This window comes from Dioscorea cayenensis, chromosome 8, assembly GCF_009730915.1.
Source record: "Dioscorea cayenensis subsp. rotundata cultivar TDr96_F1 chromosome 8, TDr96_F1_v2_PseudoChromosome.rev07_lg8_w22 25.fasta, whole genome shotgun sequence".
NCBI classification, from domain to species: Eukaryota; Viridiplantae; Streptophyta; class Magnoliopsida; order Dioscoreales; family Dioscoreaceae; genus Dioscorea; species Dioscorea cayenensis.
Window position 1 is genome coordinate 5071893 of NC_052478.1, and position 26508 is coordinate 5098400.

Below are 26508 nucleotides of genomic sequence, written 5' to 3' on the forward strand. Positions count from 1 at the left end.
AGTTACGTATTGCTCAAGAACATTAAAAGCCCATTATTAAAAATAATTTTATAGTTTTTATTAATCTCATACTTCTAGATTGTTCACAATGGGTACGGTGTAGCTATTTTTTATAAAAATAAATAAATAAATAAAAGCTTTATAAGTTAAAAAAGAATGAGGAGATGGTATATTATAAAATTTTGAGTTGATAATTTTATTAGTTTATTATATAAATATATTTAGTTTTAATGAGGTGTGATTCGTTGGAAGCTTTATTTATTTATTAACAAGAGGCGACAAACAAATTAGTTTATTTTATTTGTGAAATCTAAGTAATTAGTGAGTTGGTTACATGAGTTAATTAAGTCAAATGAGAAGATGGGCAAGTGGGAGAATTGAAATACATTTATACCGTGGCATCTTCTTGCGCCTTCATTGACTTCTGGTTTTTTATTTTTTTAAAAAGTTCTTCATAATAATCCAAGTTGGGTTTTTTTATTTCATTGATTGATGTGGAAGGAAGAAAGTTAGGTCTTGGGATGGATAAGTTTGCAAACTTTGCATTTATTATTTTATGTTATTTTATTTTTTGATTTTTCAAGTCAAAATCCATGTCACACAAACCAAAATCTATCCTAAATTGTCTTGAGATTTGATTATTTTGTAGTTTTTATGAGAGTTTTTATTTATTAACATAAAGTAGACCAACAAAATTGGCTTAAATGGTAAAGATTTTAAGTTGTTTAAATAATTAACTTTCAATTCAAATCTTTATATATATAGAAAATAAAATTTTAAAAAATAAACTTGTTGTGAGATAGCTATTTAATTTTGTAGAGCTTGTATTGTTTTGCTCAAAATCTATTTAGAGCATGTGATTTATAAAAAAATCTGATTACTCAAATACCAAAACAAATATTGAATAATCTTATAAAAATTAAATGACCGTATTTGGTAAATTTATAAAAAAAATCCGGTTACTCAAATACCAAAACAAATATTAAATAATTTTATAAAAAATTAAATGACAGTATTTGGTTGGTATTTGGAAAATAAACCAAGTTCAAAGATATTTTTTTAAATAATGTTTTAAGAAAATTAATAAATATAAAATTAATATTCAATTTTATCGTAATTCAAACTTGTCGTAATGAAACATAGGACTTGAGATTAGTTTAATAATTTGCTAAACATTTTGCAGCCAATGATGATATGATTAGTGAATATTATTATTAAAAATAGTTTTAAACATTATCAATAATTTATTGCATACAAAGGTTGACCTTGTGCATTGGACTTTTTCGCACCACAAGGACAAAATGGTATATGTCTTACTATTTTTGTTTACAATTAGGTTCTATGAAAAAAAAATTCACATGTGCTAAATAAGCTGTTTGTTTGTCAAAATTTTTTGTGAAAAATTTCTTCACCAACTTTATCACGTGACCTTAGTGGAAAATTTTTCCTACCTCCACCATGGGAAAAGTTTTTTAGGAAAACGTAAGGAGCTATGTAAAAAGATAACGTGCAATTGAAATATTTAAAATAACTTTTCTTTTAAAAATTTAAAAGAATTTTTTTTCTTTTATTTTTTTTAAAAAAAAGATAAATTATATAACTTGAAAATATTTTAAATAAATTTATCCAGATAAAGTGAACGTTTTGATGGAAAGATTCAATTCCACGTAGCGTTATTTATAATTTTAATAATTTTTTAAAAAATTTCCATGAAAAATATGACTTTTTACAAGGAAAATTGATGCAATCAAACAAAAAAAAATGAGGTTTTTTCCATGAAAAATATTACATTTTCCGTGGAAAATAAGAGCAATCAAACAATAAAATCTGAATTTTTCATAATTTTTTTTATTTTTTTAGCTAGAAAATAATGCCAATTAAACCACTATTTTTTCATTTTCCATGGAAAAAATTTCTTTTCTAGCCATTTTCTATGTTGCCAATCAAACACAGCCTTAGTTTTCAAGTTTTTTTTAATTAATAAGTGACAAATATCTCATTTAATAAAAATAAAAAAAATATATAAGTATAAAGTTAATATTTTAATACATTTTGGACTTAGTTATAACAAGACTTTGAGATTTGATATCTAGTTTTCTCCGAAATAAATACCATATGCAAAGAATCCGATACCAATAGGCTATGAGTGTATCAGTGTTTCTTTTAAAGTTAATGATAAATTTTTTTATCTTACTTGTTTTAAGAGTTTAATAATTTAAGAGTTAGAACGATTTAATTTTATTTATTTAATTTCAAAAATAAATATCTTATTTATTTATTATTTTAATTTATTTTAATTATTTTGTAGGTATTTTTTTTAAAAAAAAGTCTCACACTTGAGTCATGAATAATAACGATACAAAAAAAAAAAGAGTATCATATAACAAAGAAAAGATTAAAAAAATCCATTTTCAATATCAATTTTGATATTTAAAACTAAATGTTAATTTTCATGAAATTTTCACCCACTGCCATTGAACTAGTCTTGCATGTTAAACTCACCTACATGATTGAATAATATTACAAACAAATTAAATCATAAATCAAATTGTCAAACAAACTTTATGGTCTAATCAAGACATATTTTCTTTCACATCATAAGAAATTGCTGCCAAAAAAACATGTGTGTTTCAAACTAAAATTATATTAAGACCATTCAATCCTTGCTTTTGGGACAAATTCAATGTACCTTTCTTAAATATATGTGTGTGTATAAATATTTGATTCATAGTTAGCCACCAATTTATCCTTAATCAACACCTTGGTTCATGCACTCAAAGCAGACATTTTCTTTTAGTTTTATATCACATTCATCTCACAAAATGAAAAACAATAAAACAATCTATATTTTTATAAAATTTGTAAACATATTTTAATTATAAAAGTGTTTTTTGAAAAAAAAAAATTGCGGGGTGTATAAATATATATGATTTTTGTAATGACATGTTAACAATTATTTTTTTATTATTTTATTTTATTTTTATGTTTTAGATGCCCAATGTTTTTAATTTTGTATAAGTTAGCTCCTCTCACATGTTATGGTGATTGCTGAATACTATTTAAAATTTTCACATGTTTAATAATTAATTAATTTTTTATTTGATATGATTTCCACCGGATAATTTTTTTAATTATTTAAAATTTTTACATAAAAATTAATAAATATTGTGTATAAGTTCCCAGGCTTTACGTCAATGATTTTATATGCTGTATAACAAAAAATAAAATTAAATAAATCAAATATATTATCTATACTCATGAAAACCGGACAAGACTACAACAATTTAAAATATGACATTTTCACATACGACAACCAAATAGAATACGACAAAATAAATTAATTTTATTTGAAGATAAATTTATCGATTACCAGATTAGTTTAATTTTATTATAATATTAAAATCAATTAACAAAAAAAATTATAATTCAATTTTATTTTTTATTTTCAAATTTTGATGGCCGATCAAAACAAATCCAAATTCTATTCGCATTCTGTGAATGAGACCCTCAATAAACTTTCGCATATCTAGTCCGTATTCAAAAAAAATAAAAAATAAAAATAAAGCTCCCATTTACATTTGATGGTTGTATTCCCATCAAATAACCGTTTCCCCCACCGTGAATCTTTTCACTACCGGTAAAGACACTGAGACCTTGGGAAGTCCACTTTGTCTATAGGTCCAATAAAAGTCATAAATTACATAGGCTCAAAATAAATAATAAAAATTAAAAGTTCAGCCTGAAAAAATACAAATAATTACTAAACTTGATGGCTTTTCGCTTAACCCCCAAAATTTTAAAAACATAATAAATTTATAATAAAAAACTACATTTCCTCTGCATGCCCAAAAGTAATAAATTAAAAAAAAAAAGATTTTATTTGGACAATAGACAATAAACACCACCCATTTAAAGGTTTGTTAATAGATAGACAAGTACGGAGGTGCACTAGCTATGACGGTTTATCGATCCTTCAAGTATCTATTAACTCGACTAAGTGCTATATAAGACAATGAAAATTTACCATGTGCACTCTCATAAAATTTGTATGAGCCATATGGAGATAATAAATCCCATAACTATGCAACTCTTGAGGAGAGAGATGTGATTATTTCTATAAGGGACCACTGGAATCCATTTGAATAGTAATGTGAATATTACTTAGATTAAAAAACGGTACATAAACAATATTATGAAAGAGTGTTTATAAATCTTATAAATTCGTTTGAAAGAGTTTCAAGTCATTTAATTAAATTACAACCAAACATGTGTTTAATAAAATAAATTAAAAAATTTAGGTGTAATAATAACTCATGATCAAATTTTTTTTTTTTACATATATATCAAAAGAGAAAATATTAAGATACAGTAGATAACCAAGCAGAAAAATATTTACTTTTTAAGTATAAAAACAAGACCGTCATATGCGAAATCTTTAGATGTAAAACTACTATAATAGAACAAAATCTTACTCGATGTCATACCAGCACACGGTATGATAATATGTCGTCACGGTCCATCTATTAAAAGTCCACTCTCTATCTGTAAAAGCTATTAAATTATAAATAAAAAATTAGGGAACTTAAAAAAAAACTCACAAATTAGGGCAATGCAAAAAACATAAACTGTGAAAACTAAAAAATAAAAAATAAAAAAAATAAAAAAAATAAAGAAAAGTGAGAACAGAGATTAAAAAAACAAAATTTGAAAAATATTGGACTCAATTGCATATATAACATAGCGGTTTCTCAGTCCAAGCGACTCTGGACGTCCTCAGTCCAAGCGGCGCTCCCTCTGAGCTTTCCTCTCTCTCATCTCCATCCGAGCTTGATAAAGTTTGGATTTTTCTCAGTTTTTCCACCTCTATGAATCTCTGCGAGCTGGCTTCCATTGCTTTCGTCGCTCCATTGTCGTGATTGGAGTTAAAGTTTTGTGTTTTCGTGCGCTTTGTGCTGCTTTTTCTCTCTCATTTTTCAGTGCTAGCTGGATCAGGAGGAAGAGGGAGGCTGAACAATGGCGATGGATCCAAGGCAAGTTCTGGCCGGGATGTTGACCATCTCCATGTTCGCCATGCTTGGTAACATGATCATAAAAGATCACTTTGATTACATAGAGGTATTGTTCGCGGTCCTGATTAGCGCCTCTCTTTGATGCTGTTTATGTGTTTCTTTCTCGCGTCTGTGATTGCTTTCTGAGTTGGAATTCATCTCTAATGCCGGATTTTGATATGTTCTGGCAAGCAGGAGCTTGATGCTTCAGCCAGAGTTGGATAGATGGTAGAATTGGGATTGGTAATTATCATTTGGTTTTTATTTGGGTTTTTTTAGTTTCTAAATTATATGCTTGTTGATGTCTCTGGATTAATGCTTAGATCTATCTTCTCTTTGAGGTTGTTGATGTGTTTCATTCTCATGTTGCTCGTTTTATTAGGGATTGGACAGAGTTCAAATGGTAGATTTTAATGTGTTAATTTGGGAATGCATAAGCTTGATATTTCCTGGAGAGATGCAAGAATCTGGATTGGTTTTATCATTTGTTTTCAATTTGTGTTTGAGGGTGATGATTTTTTGTTCTTCCTTCTTAGAGATAGTGATTTTTCTTTTCGGTGCTAAATTTTGTTGTGCATGTTAATGTCCTTGAATTGATGATTAATTGGTTTTATTCCTCTTTTTGATGTTGTAGATCGATGCATCGCTTTTTTATTATATTTGTTAATGTCTTTGGAATTGGAACTAATCTCCATTGCCGGATTTTTGATATGTTTGGGAAAGCATAGGCTTAGATGCTTCAACGAAAGTCGGAAACAAGTTGAATTGTGAATGATTTTATTATTTGGCCATTGATTTCTGTTTGAAGGTTTTCTTTTTCTCCGTTTCAAATTGATGTCTTTCTTGTTAAGAATCGTTGTTGATATGTCCTCCTTTTGCAGGAGCTTGATGCTTCAATGAGAGTTAAAAAGATGGTAAAATAGAATTGAGTTTGACACTATCATTTGGTGACTGACTTCCATTTATATTGGATTTCCGATTGATGTCCAGTTATTTCTACTCTAACTTGCTTTTTTTAGCACAAAATGTTGCACATTCTCATGTTTCTTGATCGATGAAAAACAAATTAGATAGCCCTTTTGGTTCTTTCATTATGGATTTTGTTCTCAACTAATGCTCGATCACTTCAAGACGCCCTTATTTAATGTTCATCGCAAGATGTTTGCAATCATCTCATAGTGGTACATACCCATTTGTTGATATAACTAGTTATTACTAGATTTGTCACTGATATATGAATCAGGAACTCTTATTTGTTGTCAAAGGTCTAATTGTCTTGATCTAATTGCTTATTGTTATTCAGGTAATTTCTGAGAACTGGCATTTTAATCATGTTTATTCAACATATTTGTTTCGTATTTGCAGGACGGAATTCGATCTGATGTCCACTTTAATGTCCTGAAGGTAGAATCTGAACTCCCATCCAAGATTAATGGACCATGGGAGGAAATGAAGCAAGAGCTAAAACCATGCTGGAAGCCACCAAGTTTAAGTAAGTTCTCACTTTGCTTACAATTAATAGATCGGGAATTTGACTTTGCTTTCAAATTTTTTCCGGCATCTTGATCTTAAAATACGAGTTCTACTTGATTTTTTTTTTTCCAAATTGTCCTTACAGTAGCTGGAGCTGAGTCAAATGGTTATATAACACTCTCGTTAAAAAGTGGTCCTGAGTTTCACATGCCGCAGGTATATAACTTTTGTTAATTGTATGTGATCTGAGTTCATATTGACATTTTTTTTCCGTGGAAAAAACTGTCATTTAGATTCACATGAAAACCAATGCCGAGTCTTTGTACACTTAATTTTTCTCTCAATAGTTTAGAAGAGCATCAATCAATCATCTGAAAGACACTGGTATGAATTCTTTGCATCAGATTGCAGTTGCGGTTGTAATTGCGAGGCATCTAGGGGCCACACTTGTGCTGCCGGACATCAGAAGTGGTGAACTGGGCCAGAAGAGGTTTTAGAAGCTGCAGCTCTCTTTTTTTGTCTTTAATACACAATGCATTTCTTCTTAAGAGTAATTTCAAGTCTCTTGATTTTTTCTAACAGGAAGCAAACTTGATATGATTGTGCAGGGATTTCGAAGAATACTATGATCTTGATAAATTTTATAGCAGCCTGTGGGGTGTTGTTGATATAACTAGAGAAATCCCAGCTGATGTGGCATCTGAAAATCCGACAGTAGTCAAAGTTCCCAACCAAGTGTCAGAAGACTTCCTAGTGAAAAACATTGATCCGATCTTCGAAACAAATCGCTACTTGAGACTTGCAATTTCGTACCCCTTGACAAATATGAAACTAGAAGTGAAACAGAACAATGACATCAAGTCTACAACATGTCTAGCAATGTTCAGCAGTCTCGAGCTGAAACAAGAGATTCGCGAAGTGGTCGACCAGGTGGTTGAAAACTTGAGGGCTCTTAGTAACAGATCAGACGGCAAGTTCATCGCCGTTGATCTAAAGGGCGAGCTCCTTGAGAAGAAAGCTTGCCAAGAAGTCGGAGCTTCAGGGAGGAAAAACTGTTACAATGGATATGAAATCGGTCAATTTCTGAAAAAAATTGGGTTTGATACTGAAACCACTATCTACATAACTCAAACTTGGTGGCATGAAAATGCCAAAGCCCTGAAAGATATCTTCCCAAGGACTTACACCAAGGTGAGTAGTGTTACCAAAACTGCATGAATTTTTAGTCTGGAATACTGATGAACACCTTCTTGTGCATTAATTGGTACGCTGTTGCAGGATGATGTATTACCTGATGATCAGAAAACTAAGTTCCTAAGATCACAAAATGTTGAGTTGGAGAAGTTGCTTGACTTCGAAGTGTGCTCACAGAGTGATGTCTTCGTCCCATCCATGCCCGGCATGTTCTATGAAAGTGTGACCGGGAGAAGGATCAGTTCTGGGAGGACCCAAATACTCATTCCAGCCAATTTTCTGGCTTCGTATGGTCAAGCTTCTGACCATGTCTCAGCATATGTTTCTGAGAAGAAGCATTTGGCGTACTCTTGCTTCTGTTGAAGAGTGATCCAATGCATGTCAAATACTTTGTATTTAGAGCATTTTTCTACTTAGTGTGCATTTGACTTATAGTGACGGGATTGAGAAAAAATGAGGGTTATGAAAGAAAGGCAAAGAACGAGTAGAGATGGTAATAACAAAGATGTTTGGTTGTAGACGTAATTAATTGGGAATAGAAAATATAGAAGAATAACTTATTCGAAATTGAAAAATTAATGAAAAGATATGATATAAAATTACTTTTATACTCTTTAATATAAAAAATTAATTTTTGTTGTTTATAAAATATTTAAATAAATCTTAATTATTATTATTATGAATTATTTAAATTACTTATTAATTATTTTATGATTTATATTTGAAATAAATATTTATTTAATATAATCATTATATGATTACTATAATTAAATATTAACTATTTTAATATTAATATATTTATATTTATTTAATATATTGTTATATATATACCCATATACATATTAGTAAGGTGTAAAATGGGTAATTTATACCCATTTTCCCTCAATTTTCCTTCATTCCCCCATATTGGGGAAAATGAACCATTTCATCCAAACATAAGAATTGGAATGTGTAATCAATAATTCCCCAAGGGAAACCATTACTGTTATCCAAACGTTCTCTTAGAGAATACTATTTAAAATTTTCAAATGTATAAAAATTTATTAATTTTTTATTTAATATGATTTCTTCCAGATATTTTTTTATTAATTAATTAAAAATTTTAAAATAAAAATTAATGGATATTGTCAGTAAGTTCCTTACTTTTATATCAATGATTTTATACGTCAAATAACAGTAAAACAAAACCAACTATATCTTGTATTCATCGAAAACCAGACAAGATCACGACAATTTAAAATATGGTATTTTCACATGAGATAACCAGACAGAATACGACAAAGTTAACTGATTCTATTTAATGATAAATTTATCAACTAAAAGATTAGTTTAGTTTTATTATTATAATAAGAAAATCAATAAATAAAAAAACTATAATCAATTTTATTTTGGACTTTTAAATATCGATGGTAGATCAAAACAAATCCAAATTTTATTCTCATTCTATGAATCGCACACTTAGTAAACTTTCGTCTGTGCCTTGCCCATATTAAAAATAAAAAATAGGAAAAATAAAACTTGGATTTATACTTTATGGTTGTATTTCCATCACATCTTAACGTTTTCTCTCAACCAAACTATACACAAAACTCGTGAATCGTTTCACTCAACCCGAATTCCACTTTGTCTATAGGTCTAATAAAACTCATAACTCACAAAGACTTGAAATATATATAATAAAAAGTAAAATTTTAGATGGAACAAAAATACAAATAATTCCTAAATTGGATGGTTTTTTGCTTAACCTCCTCCAATTATAAACATATATTAATTCTATAATAAAAAAAAACTACATATTTTCTGCATGCCCAAAAATAATAAATTACTTATATGATAGGCTATAAATACTCTTTATTTAAGGGTTTATTAATAAATAAACAAGTACAAAGGTGAACTATTTATAGTGCCTTATTGACTCCTTAAATACTTATTAACTTGTCAAAACACCACATGAGTCAATGAAAGTCTGTTGCGTACACTCCCATAAGATTTGTAGAAATTGTACCAAAATAATAAATTCACATGCCATGCAACTCCGAAAGTGAAGGATATGACAACATATTTAGAGGACCACTAGGATCCATTTGAACAACAATATAAATAGTACCTAGACTTAGGAACAGTGTATGAAAAATATTGTGAAAGAGTTTTTATAAATCTTACAGGGGCATTTGAAAGAGTTTCAAATCATTTTAATTAAATTATGATAAAAAATCTATTCAATAAAATAAATTAAAAATTTATGTGTAATAATAACTCACGGTAAGCAAAAAAAAATTTCCGCATATATATTAAAATAGAAAATAGTAGGATCCTATAGCGGTATATTACCAAGCGGAAATATATTTTATTTTTAAGTATAAAAATAAAACCATCGAATCTAAAAAATTTAGATGTAAAACTACAATAATAGAATAAATCCTTAAGCATAGCAGCATACGGTATGATAGTATGTCGTTACAATCAATCCATTAAAAGTCCACTTTTTGTATTAGTGGACAATATTAAATTATAAAAAAATTAAAAAATTAAAAATTTTAAAAATAAAAAAATTGGGAACTTAGATAATTACAAATTAGGGGAATGGCAAAAACTTTAACAGTGAAAATTAAAAATAAAAAATAAAAAGGGAGAATGGAGATTAAAAAAATCAATTTTAAAAAAATGTTGGACTTAATTGCATGTCTTTGGATTAATGCATAGATCCGTCTTGTCTTTGAGGTTGTTGATGTGTTTCTTTCTCATGTTGCTCGTTTTCTTTGGGATTGGAACACATTTCAAATGGTAGATTTGGATGTTTTTGGGAATGCATAAGCTTAGTGTTTCTTGGACAGATATTAGAATTTGGATTGGTTTTATCATTTGGTTTCAATTTGTGTTTGAGGTTCTCTTCTTCATTTATTTCGGATTGATGATTTTTTGTTCTCCCTTCTTAGAGTTGGCGATTTTTCTTTTCCGTGCTAAATTTTGTGTACGTTGATGTCCTTGAATTGAAGATTGGTTTCTTTGTTCCTTTTGACGTTGTAGATGTATTTTTTTTATATTATATTTCTTGATGTCTTCAGAGTTGGAGCCAATCTCCATTGCCGGATTTTTTATATGTTTGGAAAAGCATAAGATTAGATGCTTCAATGAAATAGTTATTGAGTTGTGCTTGAAGTTTTTCTTTTTTCTCCATTTCAAATTGAGATCTTTGCTCTTAGTTTTTTTTTTTGAGATACTCGCGTGTTATTTCTAACATATGTTTTGTTCATATATATATATATAAGTTATTTTTCAATAAAAAAAAAGTATTTAATTCTTTTTTAAAATTAAAAATCAAAAATTTAAATCTATGGTTTGTTCATGTTTTTGAAGAAAAAAATTCTCGCTATAGATATATAATTATATAATTTTGATATAACTAATGTGTACATATATTTTAAAAACATAATGACATATAATTTTTTTATTATATGTGTACAAGGTATGACTTACATAGAAAATGAGTTAATCCTTTAGTCCACCTATGTCATCACTTTGCATAAAGTATATGATAATAATATATATATTAATAAAGTGGACAAGCATCATCCTATAAGAGGTGTCAAAAGACAAGTAAGGACAGTGAAGTACCAATAAAACTTCTATAATTAAAAAAAATGAGGAGATGGTACCTTGACCAAATTTTAGAGTTGATAATTTTATTAATTTATTATATAAAGATATTTAGTTTTAATGAGGTATGATCAGTTGGAAGCTCTATTTATTTATTTATTTATTTATTTATAGGTGACAAACAAATTAGTTTATTTTATTTGTGAAATCTAAGTAATTGGTGAATTGGTTACATGTGTTACTTAAGTCAAATGAGAGCAAGAATTTGTCAACACAATAAGTTGGGCAAGTGGGAGAATTGAAATGCATTTATTCCTCGGCATCTTCTTGTTGCCTCCATTGACTTCTAATTAACTAATTATTTGATTATTTATTCTCTTAATTTTTTTTATTATATGTAAATGTTATTGAAAAAAGTCACTCTTAAGCGATAACAATAATAAAAAACAGAAAATGACCAAATGAATTGAAAAACCTAAAAAACAAAAAGAACACGATAAATATATATATATATATATATATATATATATATAAATATATAAAAGAGTCCATTGTCCGTACAAACTTTGATGTTTAAAAAAATTGTTGATTTTTCATAACATTTTCACCGACCTCTATTGTACTATTTGCGCACATTAAATTTACGTCCTTAAATTGAAGAATAATAATAAAAAATCATAAATCAAAATGTCAAATAAAATTGTGGTTTTTGCAGGTGTACTTTTGAATAATTTTAAAATTGCATATATACCCTTGAATAATATATATAATTGCGTATATATTTCTGAGGTTTAAATTAGTTGAAAAATCATCCGTTAACAAATAGCAGATATATAAAATGACAATTATACCCTTGCGTATATACCCTTAAAAAGTTTTTTTTAAGTTATACAAGGGTTATTTTGGACCTTTTATATATCTTAATCCAAGTTATAACCATAGTTAATCAAGTATTATTAATGGAATCTAACAGTAAGGGCATATCCGCAATTACTTATATTTTTAGGGGTATTTATACAATTATGTTTTTTTCTGAGAGTAAATATGCAATTATAAAATTTTTGAGGGGTTTATAACCAATTTTCCCTAAAATTTTATGGTTTAACTTCCTAGAATTATAGATTGTTAGTTGAATGGTGTATTGATAAACTCAAAATTAAATTTTTGGATCAATAGTACTATTGTGATATTGTGCAATATTGAAAAAATATTGTATAAATATTATAATAATACAGTTTATTTATTATTCATTGGTTTATTTTTTTGTGGGTTTAGTTTTTGATAATTTTCTAGGTATACATGTAGTAGGACTGTAATTGCTTGATATGACTTTTGGTGAGTTAATAAGCCATAGTGCTACACCACTATACCTGTTTATTCTCTAACAAATATCTATTGAGAAGCGCTTGTGTAAAAATAAAAAAAATAACAAGAATAAAAATAAAAATAAAAATAAAAATTCTTATGGTCTAAATATCAAGACTAATATTTTCTTCTCTATCATAAGAAATTGGCCCCCAAAAACATTTGTGTTTGATACTAAAATTATATAAACATCATTCAAGCCTTGATTTTGGACGAATTCAATGCACCTTTCTTATATATATATATATATTTGATTCATAGTTAGCCACCAATTTATCCTTAATCAACTCCATGGTTCATGCATTTATAACAGACATTTTTTTTCTTCAGTTTTTTATTGTTATCTCACAAAATGAAAAACAATTAAACAATCTATTTTTTTATAAATTTGTAAACAGATTTTAATTATAAAAGCATTTTTTTTGTTTGAAAAAAAAATTGCGGGGTGTATAAATAAATATGATTTTTTTGTTAAGGCATGTTAATGATCATTCTTTTTATTTATTTTATTTCAATGTTTTAGATGTCCAATTCTATAATTTCGTAGAAGTTAGCTCCTCTCACATGTTATGGAGAATACTATTGAAATTTTTCAAATGCTTATAATTAATTAATTTTTTATTTGATATGATTTCTAGGGGATAAAATTTTTATTAATTAATTAAAATTTTAAAATATTGTGAGTAAGGTTACTGGCTTTACGTAAAATCACAATGATTTTATATGCCAAATAACAAAAAAATAGAATCAAATTAACCGACAACACTGCGACAAGTTAAAAATATAATATTTTCATATACGACAATCAAACAGAATACGACAAACTAAATTGATTTTATTTGAAGATAAATTTATGAACTACCTGATTAGTTTAAAACAGTAAAATTAAAATTCAATGTTATTTTTTATTTTCAAATATTGATGGCAGATCAAAACAAATCTAAATTCGACTCTCATTTTGTGTGAGTCAGAAGCTAAATAAACTTTCGCATATTGTTGTCATATGCTTAATAAACATTTCCCACTACCAAACTCCGAACTACAGGCAAAGCTCATGAATCTTTTCACTCAACCTCCTCAATTTTGGTAATATTATAATGTTTCAATACCGGTAAAGACACCAGGATGTTAGGGACTCCATTTTGTTTATAGGTCTAATAATAGTTATAAATTACAATGATTTTATATGCCAAATAACAAAAAAACAAAACAAAATATCAGAATCAAATTAACCAAAATCAGACAACACTTCGTTTCATATACGACAATCAAACATACGACAAAATGAATTGATTTTATTTTAAGGTAAATTTATCAACTAACTTGTTAGTTTAAAACAGAAAAACTATAATTCAATGTTATCTTCAATTTTCAAATATTGATGGCAGATCAAAACAAATCCAAATTCGACTCTCATTTTGTGTGAATCAGAAGCTAAATAAACTTTCGCATATTTGTGGGAAGTGTTTATTAAGCTTATTTGTGGTACGTTTAATAAACGCTTCCCACGACCAAACTCCGACCTACAAGCAAGCTCGTGAATCTTTTCACTCAACCTCCTCATTTTTTGTAATATTATACTGTTTCAATACCAGTAAAGACACCAGGATGTTAGAGAGTCCATTTTGTTTATAGGTCCAATAATAGTCATAAATTACAAAGATCCAATAATAGTCCTGAATTACAAAGATTCAAAATAAATAATAAAAACAAAAAGTTGAGAGGATAAAAAATACATATAATTAGTAATTACTGCTCGATGGCCACTAACCCCCCTCCCCCTCTGCATACCAAAAGTAATAAATTAAAAAAAAAAGTGACCAATAGGCAAGAAAGGCACCCAGTTAAAGATTTGTCAATGACATGCAAGTACGAAAGAGCATTAGTTATGTGGCTTATTGACTCTCTTAAAACATATTAACTTGGCTAGGCACTATATGAGACAATGAAAGTCCACTACGCTAATAAGATTTGCAAGAACCAAATCTAGATAAAAAATCTATTTGCCATGTAACTATAGAGGGGAGGGATATGACTGTTTATTTAACAAACCATACCAGAATCCATTTAAACAATAATGTGAACAATACCTTACTCAAATAATGCATGAACAATAACGTGAAAGAATTTTTATAAATCTTACCAAATCATTTGAAAGAGTTTCAAATTATTTAAATTAAATTATGACAAAAAATGTTTTCAATAAAATAAATTCAAGTTTTAGGTATAATAATAACTCACGATAAACAAAAAAAAAATTCCGCATATATATCAAAAGAGAAAATAGTAAGATACTATACCGGTATACTAGCAAGCGGAAATATATTTAATTTTAAATATGAAAACAAAACTATCGAATCTGAAAACTTTAGACACAAAATTACTTTAATTGAACAAAACTTTAACTGGTGTCATACCAACATACGGTATGATAATATATCATAACAATCAATCTATTAACAATCCATTTTTGCTATCAGTAAAAAATAAAAAACATGAGGAAACCTAAATAAAGAAAATCACAAATTAGGGCAATGAAAAAACAGTGAAAACTCTTTAAAAAAAAAAATTTTTAAAAAAGGGAGAATAGAGATTAAAAAAACAATTTTTGAAAAATGTTGTACTCAATTGCATAAATTATAAAGTGGTTTCTCAGAGTCGGCGACTCTGGACGTCCACAGTCCATGCGTCGCTCCCTCTCAGCTTCCCCCTCTCTCTCTCTCATGATCTCATCACCATCCAAGCTTGATAAAGTTTGGATTTTTCTCAGTTTGCCCACCTCTATGAATCTCTGCGAGCTGGTTTCCATTGCTTTCGTCGCTCCATTGTCGTGATTCGAGTTAAAGTTTTGTGTTTTCTTGCGCTTTGTGCTTCTTTTCCTCTCTCATATTTGCAGTGCTGAATCAGGAGGAAGAGGGAGGCTGAACAATAGCAATGGATCCAAGGCATATTCTGGCCGGGATATTGACCCTCGCCATGTTCGCCATGCTTGGCAACATGATCAAAAAAGATCACTTTGACTCGTTTGACGTATTGCTCGCCGCCCCCCTGATTAGCGCCTCTCTTTGATGCTTGTTATGTGTTTGTTTTTCGTCTCTGTGATTGCTTTCTGAGTTGGAATTCATCTCTAATGCTGGATTTTGATATGTGTTCTGGCAAACAGGAGCTTTATGCTTCAGCCAGAGTTGGAATTGGTTTTATCATTTGGCTTTGATTTGTGTTTTTTTAGTTTCTAAATTTTATGCCTGTTTATGTCTTTGGATTAATGATTAGATCTTTCTTCTCTTTGAGGTTGTTGATATGTTTCTTTCTCATGTTGGTTGTTTTCTTTAGGGATTGGAACTCATTTCAAATGGTAGATTTCGATGTGTTAATTTGGGAATGCATAATTAAGCTTGGTGTTTAATTTCTTGGACGAATGTTAGAATTCGGATTGGTTTTATCATTTGGTTTCCATTTGTGTTTGAGGGTTTTCTTCTTCGTTTGTTTCGGATTGATGATTTTTTTGTTCTCCCTTTTTAGAGATGGCGATTTTTCTTTTCCGTTCTAAATTTTGTGCATGTTGATGTCCTCAAATAGCTGATCAGTTTCTTTCTTCTTCTTCTTCTTCTTTTTGATGTTGTAGATGATTTTCTTTCTTAATATATTTGTCGATGTCTTCGGAGTTGGAACTAATCCCCATTGCCGGATTTTTTATATGTTTGGGAAAGCAGAAGCTTATATGCTTCAATGAAAGTGGGAAACATGTCGAATTGTGAATGATTTTACTATTTGGTTTATTGATTTGTGCTTGAAGGTTTTTTTTTTCTCCGTTTCAAATTGATGCCTTTCTTCTTAAGAATTGTTTTTCAATAGCAGGAGTGTTGATGCTTTCAAATTGTTGCTTAGATTTTTCTCCTCTTTGATGCTTTTGATTTGTTTATTTCTCATATTGCTGGATGTTGATATGTCCTCCCTTTGCAGGAGCTTGATGCTTCAATGAGAGTTAAAAAAACGGTAGAATAGGAGTTTGACACTATCATTTGGTCACTGACTTCCATTTATATTGGATTTCCGATTGATGTCCAGTTATTTCTACTCTAACTTGCTTTTTTTAGCACAAAATGTTGTACATTCTCATGTTTCTTGATTGATGAAAAACAAATTATATAGCCTTTTGGGACTCTCATTATGGATTTTGTTCTCAACTAATGCTCGATCACTTCAATACGCCCTTATTATTTAATGTTCATCACAAGATGTTTGCAATCACCTCATAGTGGTACATACCCATTTGTTGATATAACTAGTTATTACTAGATTTGTCACTGATATATGAATCAGGAACTCTGATTTGTTGTCGAAGGTCTAATTGTCTTGATCTTGCTTATTGTTATTCAGGTAATTTCTGAGAACTGGCATTTTAATCATGTTTATTCAACATATTTGTTTCATATTTGCAGGATGGAATTCGATCGGATGTCCACTTTAATGTCCTGAAGGTAGAATCTGAACTTCAATCCAAGATCAATGGACCATGGGAGGAAATGAAGCAAGAGCTAAAACCATGCTGGAAGCCACCAAGTTTAAGTAAGTTCTCACTTTGCTTACAATTAATGGATCAGGAATTTGGCTCTGCTTTCTAATTCTCCGGCATCATGATCTTAAAATACGAGTTCTACTTAATTTTTGTTTTCCAAATTGTCCTTACAGAAGCTGGAGCTGAGTCAAATGGTTATATAACACTATCGTTAAAAAGTGGTCCTGAGTTTCACATGCCTCAGGTATATAACATATGTTAAGCTTATGTGATCTGAGCTAATATTGACATTTTTTTCCATGGAGAAAACTGTCATTTAGATTCACATGAGAACCAATGCCGAGTCTATGTACACTTAATTTTTCTCTGAATAGTTTAGAAGAACATCAATCATCTGAAAGACACTGGTATGAATTCTTTGCATCAGATTGCAGTTGCGGTTGTAATTGCGAGGCATCTAGGGGCCACACTTGTGCTGCCGGACATCAGAAGTGGTGAACTGGGCCAGAAGAGGTTTTAGAAGCTGCAGCTCTCTTTCTTTGTCTTTAATATACAATGCATTTCTTCCCAAGAGTATTTTCATGTCTCTTGATTTTTTCTAACAGGAAGCAAACTTTAAATGAATGTGCAGGGATTTCAAAGAATATTACGATCTTGATAAATTTTATAGCAGCCTGTGGGGTGTTGTTGATATAACTAGAGAAATCCCAGCTGATGTGGCATCTGAAAACCCGACGGTAGTCAAAGTTCCCAACCAAGTGTCAGAAGACTTCCTAGTGAAGAACATTGAACCGATCTTCGAAAAAAATCGCTACTTGAGACTTGCAATTTCGTATCCCTCAACAAATATGAAACTAGAAATGAAACAGAATGATGACATAGAGTCAACAACATGCCTAGCAATGTTCAGCAGTCTTGAGCTGAAACAAGAGATTCGGGAAGTGGTCGATCAGGTGGTTGAAAATTTGAGGGCTCTTAGTAACAGATCAGATGGCAAGTTTATCGCCGTTGATCTAAAGGTCGAGCTCCTTGAGAAGAAAGCCTGCCAAGAAGTCGGAGCTTCAGGGAGGAAAAACTGTTACAATGGATATGAGATCGGTCAATTTCTGAAGAAAATTGGGTTTGATACTGAAACCACTATCTACATAACTCAAACTTGGTGGCATGAAAATGCCAAAGCCCTGAAAGATATCTTCCCAAGGACTTACACCAAGGTGAGTAGTGTTACCAAAACTGCATGAATTTTTAGTATGGAATACTGATGAACACCTTCTTGTACAATAATTGGTACGCTATTGCAGGATGATGTACTACCTGATGATCAGAAAACTAAGTTCCTAAGATCACAAAATGTCGAGTTGGAGAAGTTGCTTGACTTCGAAGTGTGCTCACAGAGTGATGTCTTCGTCCCATCCATGCCCGGCATGTTCTATGGAAGTGTGACAGGGAGAAGGATCGGTTCTGGGAGGACCCAAATACTCATTCCAGCCAATTTTCTGGCTTCGTATGGTCAAGCTTCAGACCATGTCTCAGCATATGTTTCTGAGAAGAAGCATTTGGCCTACTCTTGCTTCTGTTGAAAAGTGATTCAATGCATGTCAAATACTTTGTACTTAAATGAGCATCTCTCACTAGAGCTTCAAGAGTTAAAATGTTAGAATCAGTATTAGCTCATCAGAAGTAGTATGCTTCTGTATGTGTTGCTGAATCTAAATATAAACCAGTAAGATGCTTGTTATTATGTCAGAAATTAGCAGTTACAATGTTTTTTGATGTAGGCCTTCTTCGAATTATCGCACCTTCTTTTGATTTATTTATTTATGTCTTTGCCGTACATATTGTCAAGATTAAAGAAATAGTTTAACAATAATAGCGATTCAATTTTACTTCAAAAAAAAAAAACATTTGTTTTGATCCCTCGGATGTTACATAAATACGAACGAGTTGAGATTCAGGAATGACATAAGCTATTTTACATTAGAGACCAGGGTACTATTAATTCCAGGTCTTCATCTGTATTACATCTTAAATATTATTTAGATATAAAAATAAAGTATAATCCTCATTTAGGAATCATTAATGAGTTTAAGTCATGTTTTTATATTTTTTTTCTACAGCTATGAATGCTATTATAAAATCACACACACAACCCTTTGTATTTATTACAAATTCACATATTCTTCACAGGTTATGTATGTGTATAATCAATATCTCATGTAAAGCATTTATGAAAAAGTCCCAACCGTGGATAATGCACAGGTTATTACCATTTTCCTAAAAAAACAGATAAAAATTAAAAAAAATATAAAAAAAATGTTAATTAAGAATAAAAATTTTTAATTAGTTGCTAATCACAACACTCTAGGGAGGGAGCATATAAGGCAGGAAATTACTAGCCGTTGCACACTTGCCATTCTTTACAACCCTTTCCCTCTTTCTAACATTCTCTAAAACATATAAACTAAACAATGGGGAAACAAAATGAAAAGTAAATTTTTCAGTGAAATCTCACAAAGATTTTGTGAAGATCTTGGGGATTCCAATTGCTAGATTGCCTTTAGATCTCCATCAAATCCTACAAAGAAATCCATGTCTGAATCCAACTCCAATTCTGCTTCCAATTCCAGGAGATGTGCAGCTTGCAAATATCTAAGAAGAAGATGTTCTGCAGATTGCATTCTATCTCCGTACTTTCCAGCTTCACATCCTCAACGATTCGCCTGCGTTCATAGAATATTCGGAGCAAGCAATGTAGCTAGAATGCTGCAGGTATTGTGTTTGTCCGCTCAATGTTAATCAAAACATGAAGCTTGTTATGTCTTAACTCATCTCCTTCTTTGGCAGATACTCCCGGTTCATCAGCGGGCGCAGGCAGCTGAATCCATCTCTTTCGAAGCACACTGGCGAGCTCAAGATCCGGTGTACGGGTGCGTCAGAATCATCAACATGTTGCAGCATGAGATCTACGAGAGCCAGCAGGAACTCGCCCGCACTCAAGCTCAGTTAGCAATGTACACAGCACGGCAACCAACTGAAGCTTCTTCAGTCATTGCCCAACCACAGGAAAACTTAATTCTGGATAATTCGAATTTTTTGAACTTCCAGGATCTGCATGATTTGATCTGAATAGCAGAAAGAAGTCAATTGTTTTTGTCTATCCAATTCTAGTTTCAGATCAATAGTGAAGGGGGGAATTAATTGCGATCCTTCGTCCTTCTATTTTTTAACATCAATTGATGGAATATAAAAGCTATGTCAGTTCAATAAGAAGAATTGATTACTTACCAACATATAATTTATCTCACATACAGCAGTAAAAAATTGCTTGCATGAACACGTCGAGATAGAGAAAGGCTAGAGAAGAAACATGAGACATACCAATGAAGGATCCACTATTCAGGTCTGAGAAGTCAGTGCAGCTGGCTCATGTGGAGTCAAATATTGATGGCAAATGCTCTGAACAATAGACTCCACATAGCTGCACCGGCTTTCTTCATCCTCCTTTGTCCTCACAGGCCTCGTTCACATCAATTTCAGGTGAAGGCAAGCCAGCTTGTTAGACACCTCTTCTGCAGCCTCCCTTCTTTTGTATGTCATAAAGTGCATGCTCTGGAGCACCATCCTGATGGACTTAATCTCACCATGGGCATAGAAGTGGTCCCTCAGACACTGATCACTGGCTTGGGCCATCCAGGCTACCAATATAGACAGCCTTTATACTCAGAAGGGGCCAGGAATGGCATCTCTACTGCTTTGCTTAAGAGCTTGGTAAGACAGGGTCATTATTCTGCAAGAGCAACAAGGGCAGAATATATTTCAGATTTCCCTTGAAGGAAAGTAACACAGCATTTTCAAAATTGCTCCTTATTCATGGAGTTGAGCAACATAGATAAATATTCACAATGGATAAAAGAAAAGAGAAGAGAAGAAAGAGAAATGGTTACTAACAACAAAGTAATACGAAATCATAGTGAATTAAATGTATCATGTGCATATGCTTGTTTTCAAGGCTCCTAAACTAGCACAGACCATTAAACTATTTTTCAGAAAATGAGGTTATATTCAAGCTTTAACAACCAAAACCTTCAAAAGCACATGAATCAGAAGCAAAGATATCAAAATTATATTCTTTCCGAGCACCAAACTAGTGTTTCAGATTAGAAGCACAAGACCCAAAAATTGCCATCAAAGATGAAGATTTTCATGATAATAGGCTGTTTCATCCAAAGATGAAGATTTTCCAGTGCTCTCACATTGCTAGGAAATCAGATTTAAAAATCACAACTCATCAACACTAACAAAATCCCTAGTTGCTCACAAGAAATTTCAATGATTTCTCACCAGGAGTACAGTAAAACTCAATCTAAAACAAAAACACTAAAAAAATGTATTCCACGCTGATAAATTCACCGGCCCAAACGCTTCCTCGATTCCCATCAAACACATCAAGATTAAACAACGAAAACAAGACAAATATAGCAAAGCAAAGGCAAAAAAACGCAATGAGGACAAGAAAATCGAACCATGCGAACGTAGCAGTTGTCACTAAGGTAAAAATCACAGACGAAGGGGAAGTAGAAGCGCTCCAATCCATCTACTTGCGAACCTCTCAGCAGCCGATGCGCCATTGGAGAAGAACCAGAAAAGCTTCAAAACGAGAGAAGAAAACCCGCCTTTCGAGAGCGTTAACGGGTCGGATTCCACAGTGAACCCGACCCGCTTTTCCTCTTGCACATATACCCCTCTCAAATAGTTTAATTATATAAACTCTTCAAAACTTTTACAATTACACCATACATCCTTAGAAAACCCTCTATTTTTCAATTAATATCAGTACTTCTATCAAATATGATACAAATATAAATAAAATTAGTAAATAAATGCGTTATGTATATATAATATGTGATGGAAATAAAGGATCACAGGGATTTATATGTGTAACTAAACTATGTCAAGGGGTATAACCGTATAAGTGCAAAACACCAAGCTTTTGTTATTTTCTCAAAAGGCCCATGTATAACAGCCCATTGGCCCATGAATAGTCAGAGATAATCTACGGTCTGGATCTCTTCTCAAGACGAGCTCTTAATCCTGGCCGTCAAAGAGTCTAATATATAGTGATCTCAAGTGCGTGCTCTCGTGCTTCTCTTCGCCCCCTAGGATATCCACCAGGTGTGCTCTAAAACCCTAATTTCATTTTTGAGACTTTTTGATCTTTCGATTGAGATTCATTGGTTTTATTCGAGGTTTCGTTGGATTTATGCGTTTATTCTCGCTCGATTGATGCCCTAGATCATTTCTAGCAAGCGTTTTTGGTGGGGTTTACTATTCGATCTGGATTGGAGACTCGAGTTTCGATTCTAGGGTTTCGTTGGATGTTGTTGCTAGGGTTTTGTGGTTATTGAGTTTGTGTTTTCGATTTATTCTTATTAGATGGGAAATGGCTTGTTTTGATTGAAAATGTAGGGTTTGCTTGTCTAATTAGGGTTGTTTTTTCATATACAGAGAGCAAAAGAGTATCGGATAGGGATGGCCGACGTCGCGGAAAAGACGGTGGTTCCGGAGTCTGTGCTGAAGAAGAGGAAGAGGGAAGAGCAATGGGCGCTGGCGAAGAAGCAGGAACTCGCCGACAAGAGAAAGAAGGATCGCGAGAACCGAAAGGTTATCTTCCTTAGGGCGCAAAAGTACTCCAAAGCGTATGAGACTCAGGTGAAAGAAATTATATTTTCTTTCTTTTTCCTGCACAAAAATGGGGGGTTTTTTTTTTTTTTGGTCTGATAAATTTTGATTATTTTTTTTAGGAGAAGGAGCTCATCCAATTGAAGCGTGAGGCCAGGTTGAAGGGAGGGTTCTATGTGAGCCCCGAACCTAAGCTGCTCTTCATCATCAGGATCCGAGGGTATCTCTCTTCTTATTTTATCCCCAGATTTATTTGTTTCTTGCAATGCCTACCTTGTTATTGTGATTAATAGTGTGCTTTTAAGCACTTTGTAATATTGCATGGAATTGTATTTGCTGACACTCATGAGTATTGACATTCATCCTTTTTGGCGAGTGAAAGTGAAAGTTGTGAAACTATAGTGGAAATTATGTTAAATTACCTCAATTAAATATTGAGTTCTCCCTGTTCATTTATAGATTGCCTTTGCTTGCAATCTGATTCTATTTATGACATGGATTTATTTAATAATTGCCTTTTGAATTTGTTTTGGTTGCTTGATTTTTCTGTATCTTTTTTATTTTGTGTAGATTATACCAAACAAACAGTGTCCTTTTAAGTTCATTTATGGTAACTTCCCTCTTAAGAATGCACTTAGTTCCCTTGAGGGTTCTTTTCAGATGCAGTTGTTGAGAAAATCTCACAAGATAAAACGCTTGTTGATAATTCAAATTTTTATCTGACCAGGGATTGGTTGTTTTTCTTCCTCTGATATTTTATTGAACTGCCCATCATTTTCTTCCCAATATTGAGAGCTTGATATTAGTCTGAGGCCAATATAAAGCAGATGCTATTTACTAATGTATGACGCCCTTATGTATCACTTCATTGTTTTACTCAAAGATGCGCATGTTTTTTATGTAGGTTTCATATGTCTATTTAACCTGAAAACTTCCTGCATGACCTGTATGCAAATTTTAACCATTTAAGTTATATTTACTCCTATGTTCAACTTCGATATTTCCTTTGGTGTGTTTAATAGTGATAGTAACCTTGTTTATTTTTTGTGGACTTGTGTAGTATCAATGCCATGCACCCAAAGACCCGGAAAATTTTGCAGCTGTTGCGTCTGAGGCAGGTGAGGAATCAGGAACATCTCAGGCTTTCTTTTGAAACATCATCATTGCTGCATTTTATGTTTCTAAAGAGTCTTGGGTCTGATCTGCTGTAGATTTTCAATGGGGTGTTTCTAAAAGTTAACAAGGCAACTATGAATATGCTGCAAAGGGTTGAGCCTTATGTGACATACGGGTACCAAACTATTGGTTTAAACGCTTGTATATACCTTATTGTAATATAAACTGCCTAATTTTGTTAATATCTGCATCATGAATTACAGATATCCTAATCTGAAGAGTGTGAGGGAGTTGATATACAAGAGAGGTTATGGAAAACTGAACAAACAGAGGGCACCACTGACTGAGAACGCCATCATCGAGGAGGTTTGTTGAACTGTTACTTCTTTGATGCCCTTGTGCACTATATAATACCTTTATCACACTTTGCTTAATAATTGAATGTTCTTGCTTGGTGTTAGGCACTCGGGAAATTCGGAATCATCTGCATTGAAGATCTTATCCATGAGATCATGACCGTTGGGCCTCACTTCAAGGAGGCTAACAATTTCCTCTGGCCCTTCAAGCTCAAGGCACCGTTGGGTGGCCTCAAGAAGAAGAGGAATCACTATGTTGAAGGAGGAGATGCTGGAAACCGTGAGAATTACATAAATGAGCTCATCAGGAGGATGAACTAGGTTTAGTTTTATGTTAGCTTTAAATGTCTCTTCACTTGCTGCTTGTTTGTGACATTCTAAAATTTTGGACATTTGGATTTCTTGCTTCATTTTGTTTGACAGATGTTGCGGATTTCATCTCTTTTGATATTTTTGCACTGCATCTTATTTTGCCTAGTTCATGTTATTTAATAGTTGGAATGGTTATCAGTGTTTCATTTCAAGATCTGGTCAAAGGGATAAGTTTTTAATGTGTGAATGGGATTGGGCTTTCTTTTTGTTTGGTGTTTTTAATGAATTAAATGAATCTGTTTAATTCTTTTATGTTTTTAAAATTTTAGCTTGATCAATTAGTGACTGGTAAATAAATGATTCCTATGTACAATGAATTCCTTTTGTTTATCTTGGCTCATTTTTCCAAAAGAAACTTCATTTCATTTATGGAATATAATTCTCTTACTTTCTGTTGATGCCTGCAAAGTATTCATTCAAAGAATCACGCTAAATAGACGAATCATTTTAATATATATATATATATATATATATCAAAATAGAAGATATGAAAAGATAAGTGATATGTACAACACGAATAATATCATATAATAATAAGGATGTGGCAGACCAAAAGTCATCTAAAAATTTGATTCCAGAGATGAGAGAAAGAGACTGGTGGGTGGCAATTAGCACATATGGATAAGTGTACACGTGGTTCTCCTGGTCGCTTACGTGGCTCAACATTCTTATATTGTTATTTTATTATATATATTGTTTTAAAGCAATGTGAGTTGCAACTTGCAAGAAAGAGGAATAGAGAAAGATGGAAGGAGAAGAAGGGAATAGGAAAGCAGTGAAAGAAGAAAAAGGAAAGGGAGCAGGTGGTCATGGAAATGATGTTGTTGATGATGATGATAATCATGGATTAGATCCAACGGTTAAGATGTTGATCCATCAATTGATCACAGGTGGACAAGCAGCTGCAGCTCAAGGTGACGAATCACATACGAAGAAGGATGAGAAGAAACAAGTGGTGACCAATTCCCCTTTTCAAGTCCTCGCCTTCTCAAGAACTGTTAATCAAATAGATTCTAACCTTGAGTAGTTACTTTTCTTTAATGAATGACTGAGTGAGTGAAAGTGGGAATGAGTGTTGTTATTGTAGCTTGTGTACTATAAGCATCACTGCAAAAAATAAAGAGCCTTTTTTTTCTTAAAAAAATTAGCACACAAACAAAGTCAATGGTGAAAATTTCTATTTATTGGTAAAAAATTACAAACAAGAGAACTAAGAGATCTATATGTATATACATATATATATTAAACTGGTTCAAAATAAGAGATATATATATATATATATATATATATATATGAAAAGAGGGAGAGAGAGAGAGAGAGAGATGCATGTTATGTTAGTAAGGTGATTTTAGATAGGTAACGAGGCGGCGAGAGCAAAGGGCGCAATGATACCTCCTCTTGATGCGAAAGCAAAGAGGAAGGAAGCAGAACCTCCAAGCGCTCTCCACGTCCGTCGCCATCACTGTTCCACCGCAGTACGGGCAACTCCCCGGCGCTGGCTGTTGAGCCATCACCCTCTCCTCTTCGTCACAAACAAAAACCAAGCACATCTTTCCCCTTTTTTTCTTTCTATTTTTCTTAGGAAGCTTTCAAGAAAATATCTGTCTTTATATATTTCTCTCTCTCTCTTTAGATATATATATATATATATATATATATATATAATTGAAGAAGAAGATTCCAGAGCCTGAAGAAGGGCCGCGGTTTACTTTCCAGCACCTTGTTTAATAATAATAATAATAGCAATAATAATAATGATACTTGGCTACTAAGGCCTCGATATTTCTTA

At 31.7% G+C, this 26508-nt stretch overlaps 5 protein-coding genes and 1 long non-coding RNA gene across 7 annotated transcripts; 4 read left to right on the forward strand and 2 right to left on the reverse strand.

Annotated features, from left to right (window-relative positions):
- Positions 1–4802: 4802 nt before the first annotated feature.
- LOC120266642 (protein MANNAN SYNTHESIS-RELATED 2-like) lies at positions 4803–8148 on the forward strand. The gene is made up of 6 exons (XM_039274285.1): positions 4803–5115; positions 6414–6540; positions 6667–6737; positions 6926–7011; positions 7130–7712; positions 7800–8148. The coding sequence occupies exons 1-6, from the start codon at positions 5014–5016 to the stop codon at positions 8076–8078; spliced, it is 1248 nt and encodes a 415-aa protein (XP_039130219.1). The 5' UTR covers positions 4803–5013; the 3' UTR covers positions 8079–8148.
- A 7210-nt stretch (positions 8149–15358) lies between these two features.
- On the forward strand, positions 15359–18969 carry LOC120266643 (protein MANNAN SYNTHESIS-RELATED 2-like). Of its 2 annotated transcripts, none has more exons than XM_039274286.1 (7): positions 15359–15516; positions 15585–15707; positions 17120–17246; positions 17370–17440; positions 17624–17709; positions 17828–18410; positions 18498–18969. In XM_039274286.1, the coding sequence occupies exons 2-7, from the start codon at positions 15612–15614 to the stop codon at positions 18774–18776; spliced, it is 1242 nt and encodes a 413-aa protein (XP_039130220.1). In that variant the 5' UTR covers positions 15359–15516; positions 15585–15611; the 3' UTR covers positions 18777–18969. The 2 variants fall into 2 exon arrangements, with proteins under 2 accessions (XP_039130220.1, XP_039130221.1); XM_039274287.1 differs by having other exon boundaries at positions 15359–15504.
- A 602-nt stretch (positions 18970–19571) lies between these two features.
- Positions 19572–20414, forward strand: LOC120267744 (LOB domain-containing protein 24-like). The gene is made up of 2 exons (XM_039275423.1): positions 19572–19965; positions 20041–20414. The coding sequence occupies exons 1-2, from the start codon at positions 19786–19788 to the stop codon at positions 20320–20322; spliced, it is 462 nt and encodes a 153-aa protein (XP_039131357.1). The 5' UTR covers positions 19572–19785; the 3' UTR covers positions 20323–20414.
- On the reverse strand, positions 20191–21815 carry LOC120267745. The gene is made up of 3 exons (XR_005538552.1): positions 21720–21815; positions 20575–20983; positions 20191–20318 (listed from the first exon to the last, which is right to left on the reverse strand). It is a non-coding gene; the product is annotated as an uncharacterized LOC120267745 (long non-coding RNA).
- A 506-nt stretch (positions 21816–22321) lies between these two features.
- On the forward strand, positions 22322–24865 carry LOC120267886 (60S ribosomal protein L7-2-like). The gene is made up of 7 exons (XM_039275559.1): positions 22322–22368; positions 22702–22905; positions 22998–23095; positions 23936–23993; positions 24087–24166; positions 24255–24357; positions 24453–24865. Exons 2-7 carry the CDS (start codon positions 22726–22728, stop codon positions 24666–24668), a joined length of 735 nt encoding a protein of 244 aa, XP_039131493.1. The 5' UTR covers positions 22322–22368; positions 22702–22725; the 3' UTR covers positions 24669–24865.
- A 1105-nt stretch (positions 24866–25970) lies between these two features.
- Positions 25971–26484, reverse strand: LOC120267747. Its single transcript, XM_039275426.1, has one exon. The coding sequence runs from the start codon at positions 26267–26269 to the stop codon at positions 26054–26056; it is 216 nt and encodes a 71-aa protein (XP_039131360.1). The 5' UTR covers positions 26270–26484; the 3' UTR covers positions 25971–26053.
- Between the last annotated feature and the right edge of the window lie 24 nt (positions 26485–26508).